The 7,511-nt window shown below is 29.8% G+C and overlaps 1 protein-coding gene across 1 annotated transcript; it reads right to left on the bottom strand.

The window, feature by feature from the left end:
• Positions 1–601: 601 nt before the first annotated feature.
• LOC111406548 (isoleucine N-monooxygenase 2-like) lies at positions 602–1,609 on the bottom strand. Its single transcript, XM_023035954.1, has 2 exons — positions 1,001–1,609; positions 602–922 (listed from the first exon to the last, which is right to left on the bottom strand). The coding sequence occupies exons 1-2, from the start codon at positions 1,607–1,609 to the stop codon at positions 602–604; spliced, it is 930 nt and encodes a 309-aa protein (XP_022891722.1).
• Positions 1,610–7,511: the final 5,902 nt, after the last annotated feature.

The raw sequence follows: 7,511 nt of genomic DNA, 5'->3' as shown, positions 1-7,511 counted from the left end.
GACTTGGTTTTCAAAAGATTTCTCAAGACAAGCTTTACTTGTTTCTTACAATGTGATGCACCGAGCGCATCATGATATTGGATGATCCACCGGAATCTTGTAATTCAGCAAATTTAATATAAATAGAAAATGCAACAAGACCACGCGCATTATTGAAATATTGAAATACCAATTTTATTCAACCACGAAGTACTCAGATATTACAGCAGTACTTAAGTATTACATGCAACAGTGCACACACTTATGAAATATATCTATTATCTCCAACTGACACAGGTTGGATTGATACATATCAAGGTGGTGCCACAGGGTACGTTGCCTCATCCATGCGAGGCCTCGCGTGTGCATGCAAAGGTTTAGCTAGAGTCAGTTCTTCCAACGTAAAGAGATCAATCTTCTCCTCACTGGGTGGTACGCTCCATGTGAACCCTTGAATCAGCCTTCCCAATGCCATTATAGCCAAAAGTGTACCAAGACTCAGGCCTGTACACGAACGCTTTCCAGTAGAAAAACTTATGAACCTCAACTTAGGTTATGACAAATCTACTTTACTAACATTTCCACCCAAATGGCGCTCTGGATTGTATTTCAAGGGTTCTTCCTAGGTCTCAGGGTTGCGACCCAGTCCGGTGCAGCTCAACAAGACATGGCTGCCTTTCGGAATGAAATAGCTACCCACTTCGATGTCTTCTAATGAGAGGTGCGGCAAATTAAACGGAACGTGAGGATGGAGCCTAAAAGCTTCTCTTGCACAGGCCTTCAAATAATTTAATTGGTGAACATCTGATTCTTGAATCCATCTGTCTTTCCCTACAACCCTGTCTATTTCCTCGATGGCCTTTTGGAGAATCTCAGGTTGATTAATTGTTTCTGCCAGTGCCCATTCTGCTCCTGCCGCAGGACCATCTACTCCGAAAAAGAACTCGTAGATAACAAAATTATATTAAATTAAGTACGTGTTGCCATGTTACAAATATAGAAGCAACAGAAATGATCTTACACTGATTTGAGCTTTGATCTCATCTAAGGACAGAAGTGGCTTCCCACTTTCATCCTTAAGCGTTATCATAATGTCAAGAAGGTCCTCTACCTCCTTTCTCTTACCATCTTCCCATTGTTTGATTCTGTCTTCTATGATCGGATCATGGTATTTGTCAAAAATGTTCATGGAGCTTCTTACATTCTTTTCATGGCCATCAATATCTAGACCTCTCAACCAGGGTATGTAATCTGATATGCAAAATGCAAACGTGTGTTTGAGCACGGTATAAAGAGCTTGAATGTGTTGCTTTTCTTCAAAACCTGGACCTCCATTTTCTTCACCTTCCCCAAAAAATCTTCTGCTAAAAGTCGTCTTATTGGTTACATTTGGTCCATAATGTGTGAGTGGTAATCTCAAATTAATAACTGATCCATCTGGATTATTGCACCGTTTGAATATATAGTAAACAAGATAATCAGTTTCTTCGTTCCTCTTGTTAAGTAGCCACCGAAGTCTGGTCGGGCTAAACAACTCATGGGTAACAAGCCTTCTCATTTTCTTCCACTGTTCTCCCCATGAAGAAAGTCCCGTTGCCAAGAATCCCCGGGTTGCATGTTCAGTAGCCATGGTTATAGGTCTTGACACAAAAATAGAATCATGTTTATGCAGAAATTCTATGGGAGTTCTGGTGAAACTACCACTATTACATGAACTCTGCCCAGACGGATGCAGGCTATACTTGTTTTCAGTTTTTCCATTACCCCCTCTACCCATTTGAATACAGGCTTGTTTGTGTACACTTCAGGAAGGTTTCCGACTATAGGCCAGGAAAATGGACTAGGTGGAAGTGGTGGTTTATTGCTTTTGCTTGAAATTTTCCCATTGATACTTAAAAAGATGAACATGCAAGAAAGGAGGAAAGCAGACGTGAGGAAGAACATGGTGAATGACATTTGGAAATTGGTGCAATTCATTGCATATAAAGGTTTGCAAATTCGGGTTTTTATACACAAAAAAGTTGGAAGCCTCCAAAATCAATACCCAAAGTTCAGATTGTGATGATCTTCACATGGTACATTAAAAAAATGAGGATAGGATTGACCGCATCAAAGAAAAATTTCTTAGAATCCAATTCTTGTCACTGTCACGTAGCTTCCAATGTAACGTACCCCTTGGACTAGAAACTCACATGTAAGATTTCATGAATATAGCTAACAATTAATCCACTAGTAATAAAATTATTTACATCTTTGTTGACAAATTAATCACGGGCCCCACCTCATCATCTTTCAATAAAGATTTAAAAAAAAAAAAAAAAAAAACTGTGCAACTAACATAGTCTGCTTGCTACTATCAGCTTGTTTGTTAAGTAATTATAATCATTTTAAATAATAATTAAATACAAATAAATGGTGAATAAATGGATATTAGTTGTAGGCTTTACAAATGTGTAAATAAAAAACAAAGTGATTAAAATACACCTACCAAACAGGTCGTAAATAAAAAACAAACTATTAAAGAAACCTACTAAATATGCTTTAATTATATGGATATAGACCTACTTTATTAACTCAACATTTAACATCACATTATATTTTTGTAGGGATATATAGCTTTACTTTTGGATAATATAGTTATGGATGATGTCTTAAGTATATTTATATGTGTGTGTGTGTGTTTACAAATAAAATAATTTATATTTTATAGTTTTAATGGCTATTTTTAATTATAAGTAAATTTTTTTTATTGTACTGTAACAGGAGGTTATTGACAATTATATATAACTAACTAAATTTTTATGCAAATTCGACCCCGAAAGTAACTTAATAACTTACCAGTTAGAACCATAATATTAAGACCTTGTTCTTTTCAAGGCTGAGGTCTTCCATTTATTTCCTTTATGCATGTTTACTTTTGTGCCAAAGGGTGTTATCCACATATTCAGCGGGCAAAACATCATATTCATAGTCAGGGTTCTGTTCATAAAATGTGTGATTGAAAGTTTAAAATTTTGGTGCTCATTTAGGTACGAACAAAACTTATACATTGATTTGAGATATTGATTATGTTAATACAAGTTTTTCAGATGCTAGGCATAATGAGTACAAGGTGTTAAGGGATAAATTTCACATCGAATAGTTACCAAAATATAGATTAATATTTAATCATTTGATTTACTCCTCTTAACAAATTTGACATATTAAGGTGAAGCCTCAAATTTTAATATGATATCAAATCTCATTAAACTCAAATGACCTATTAGATTTCAATTAAGACTAAAAATGAGTGCATGAATTTTAACATTGGACTACTTCTTGGGGGACATATTAAGAAATAAATTTCATATTGTATAATTGTTGAAATATAAACCAATATATAATGATTTAGGTTACTCTTTTTAATAAGATTGACATTTTAAGATAGAGATATAAGGTAGTCGAAAAATCTCTTTTCATCCTATATAAACTTTAAGAGCTTGCTTTTTCTTAATCCATTTTGACCGATTTAGGGTAGCACCATTTATGAGAGGTTGTAAAAACCAGTGTTCTCTATTTCTTTTTGACACCGATTTTTGGTGATTTTTAAACCACTCAAAATAATTTTGGTAGTTTATCATATTCTCTTTTAATTTTACCTTTTATAAAATACTTATTCCCAACTAACATATTTTGTTCATAAATAACTTCTAAATAAAAATACATTAAGTAAAAAATTATTTATAAGCAAATTATAATTAAAATTACTTACTTTTGTGTAAAAAAATTGTTTATAAATCAAAATACATTTAAAAGACAAAAGTTCACTTATAAAATATAAAAAGTCACTTAAAAGTACAAAATCCACTTACGTGTAAAAATTATTTGAAAGTGCAAAATTTAACTTAAAATGGTAAATTTTACTTAGAAATAAAAAATATTAACTTAAAATTTAAGTATATATTTTACTTTCTAAGTTAAATATTAATTTATAGGTAAAAAATTAGTTATGTTTAAAAAAATTTATACAAGAAATTATGAATTTTAGAATCAATACATAATAAACTCTCAAACATGGAATTGGTTGTTTTAAAAATTGCAGATGACTAAAAATCACTCCATTCATAAATGTTCAAAATTGATTCTTTTAAAAATGCAAATAACCGATATCCCAAAATTCCCAAGCAAACTCTAAAGTATATGAAGTTTCATATTTTGTAAAAGATGAAAGAAAGATTTTTAGAAATTACTCCTATATGGAGAAGACCAGTCCAATTTCGTTTTATTGATTTCACCAAATATATTAAAAACATGATAATATTCAAATAAAATAAATTAGGCGGGGAAAAAAAGGAGAGAGACTAGTAACCTACTTTTGACACGATGACTTTGTGCAGTAAATTTAAAAGAATTATGGATCTGTATCCAAATTTATTAATAATAAGACTATATTAGTTCTTTATTGCGTCGCATGATTACATTATTCATATAATAGTTTAGTTGATATACATAATTTGACGAATTATGAGAAAAATATTGCATACAATAAACAGAAAGATTACATCACAATAGCTATTCTTAAGACAATGAACTTACGTAGTTAAAATTTATTTTATGTAAATCTAGATCAGACACATATCTTAAAAGTGACATGATCATCATAGTAAAATAAATTAGAAGAGAGGGGTAGACAAAAACTAATCCCGTCATTTTTTTCAATTTTTTTTTTTTTAATGTTTTTTGGAAGCAACTTCTGTGCTAGGAAGATCGACTTGGAGGAGTTTTATAAAACTTAGAGCATGATTTTTTTTTTTTTTTTTTTTTTTTTTTTTTTTTTTTTTTTTTAAAAATTTTTTTAAAAAAAAAAAAAAAAATTTTGGTACAAAATTTTTTTTTAACCAAAAAAAAAAAAAAAAAAAAAAAAAAAAGGGGGCGAACTTTGGATTCAATGAGAGATTCGAGCATGCTTTTCTGTAAGTTTGCTCCAACCACTTTCAAATAAGTGGCTTTTTTTGTAGGTAAGATAGTTACTTTCACTAACAGTAGATTTCAGAGTACTATTAAGCTTCTGTGTGGGCTCCATTTTAATTAAAATGCAATTTTCTCTCTTATTTTTCAACTACATATTCTCCAATGAAATAATATTATACGTAAATTCAATTTTTTTTAACCACGTATTCTTTAAAACATTATTATTCTAAACTACATTTTTTCCTAAAATTTGATTTTAATGAAGCCCAAACAAAGGCTAAATTTATTTTTCTTGAATTTTATTTTTAAAAAAATTGTTAGAATTTTATATTTTAATTTTTAAAATTTATTTAATTAATTTTATTTAAACTTTTATTTTTCATATTTTGAGTGTTTTTAGAATTTACACCAAAAACATAAAAATATATTTTGAGTTTTATATTATAAGTCACTATTTTCGAAAATATGTTTTCACAAAAAGCATATCAAACATGTTTTCTTTGTTTTGTAAAATTAAAAATAGATAATAGCAAACCAAACGCACCCTCAAAGTTCCAGCTGTAAAATATTGTTCATGATCCATAAGCAAGAAAAATGATCATTATAAAGGAAGTCTCAAATTGTTGGTTAATCGAATTAACTCAACCCACTTACATGTTTATCATATTTTAAGAAAAATAAAGCCTTAATCTCATAACTATATTTCGGTTCCTCCCGATCTATGATGTTGCCACTTGCCAGTAAGTAATAGCATTGGAAATTTCCTTTCACAAGCTTATTATATTACACTTAGTTTTTTCCTACTCATGCAGCCAGGTTACATAATGTATAAAAAAGACTACAAAATTCTTAAGTTTGTTATTGATCTGTGTATATTAACTTGATTTTATTTGTCAGTCAATAGTTTTTGTAATATAAAGTTACTTAGTTATTTTAGTTCTTGTAATTAAGTAGGCGCAAAACTCGGATATTTTATTTTTTTTAAAGAACGCAATTTGAACTAAAAGTTCAAACCAACTAATCGACCCGAACCAAATTGATTTGGTTTGATTTCAGAGCTAAAATGGATTGATTTGAGTTGAAATTCACCCATATCGTTGATTTGGTTTTTGTTTTGGTTTCGTGTTGGAGTCGGAACTAATCTAAACCAAACCACCCCTAGGTCTAACCACATATTTCATTGACTTTTATCAAAATTTATTATCAATTTAATTTTAATCTCTATCAAACAGAGGCTTAGAAAATGAGTAAATGACCATGTGCTCACACCATACATCAAAAAAATAATCATATTTGCTATACATTCTATTTGATAGTTTTTTCGAGAGAATGACACATCGTTGGACAGTTTAAAAAAGCTGTCTTCTCATCTTTTAAATTTTTGCCAATATATTTTTCTGTCAACAAGGTGGTAAAAGTTCATGTACAAAAATGACAATATTTTCAAAAATAAAAATAAATTCTGACTCCAAATCCTTGTAGTGTAACGTACCACAGGTGTAACATACCCCTTTGACTGCAACATTACATGAATATTGCCAATTATCAGCGTGTTTGTTAAGTAATTAAAATCATTTCATCAAAATCTACCAACAATTTGATTTTAATCCCTATCAAACAAGGGCTTAAAAATGACGATAGGACAATGAGCTCACACTATAAAAAAAAAAAATGCTTGGTGTACATTTCATTTTATAGTTATTTATTTTTTATTATTATTATTTTTTTTTTTGAGATAATAGCACATTACTGGACAGTTAAAAAAAGATGTCTTTTCATTTAATATTTTTTTGCCAATACATTTTATGTCAACAGGGTGGTAAAAGTTAATGTACAAATGACAAAATCTTCAAAAAACAATATTTTTTTTACCCCAAATCCTGCCAGTGCAACGCACCTGCTAGTGTAACGTACCCCTTTGACTAGAAACTGACATGCAATATTTCATGAATATTGCTAATATCAGCTTGTTTGTTAATTAATTATAATCATTTTAAATAGTAATTAGATGCAAATGAATGGTAAATAAATGAATATTAGCTGTAGATTTTACAGATGTGTAAGTCTAAAGTAAGTGATTAATAACGCCTACAAAACATGCTATAAATAAAAAGTAAGTGATTTAATAATGCCTACCAAACATGCGGTAAATAAAAAGTAAGTGATTAAAAAAATCTACTTGAATTTAGTTATATGAATACGATTCATATTTTATTGACTTATTATTTAATGTTACATTAAATTCCCATAAGGCTATATAGCTTGACTCTTGGATGATATTGTTGTAGATGATGTCTTCAGTGTATTTATATATTTGTGTTTGCAGATAAATTAATTTATATTTTCTAATGGTTTATAATTTTTTGAGGGTCGCTACTTGAACAACCCCTGGTTGTCAAGGGAATTATTCCCAACTTATACGTTAATTTGAGATATTGATCACGACATTTTAAGATAGAATTTCAATCCTCAATATGGTATATAAAGTTCATTTGATTAAACTCAAATGAACTATTCGATTCCGACTAAGACAAAAAAAAATAAAAAAATGAGGAGATGAATTTCAAAAATATTTTACTCAA

Source organism: Olea europaea, chromosome 12 (assembly GCF_002742605.1).
Source record: "Olea europaea var. sylvestris chromosome 12, O_europaea_v1, whole genome shotgun sequence".
In the NCBI taxonomy this organism is placed as follows: Eukaryota; Viridiplantae; Streptophyta; class Magnoliopsida; order Lamiales; family Oleaceae; genus Olea; species Olea europaea.
Note: the sequence above shows the minus strand (reverse complement) of the source record. Positions and strands in the feature narration are given on the sequence as shown.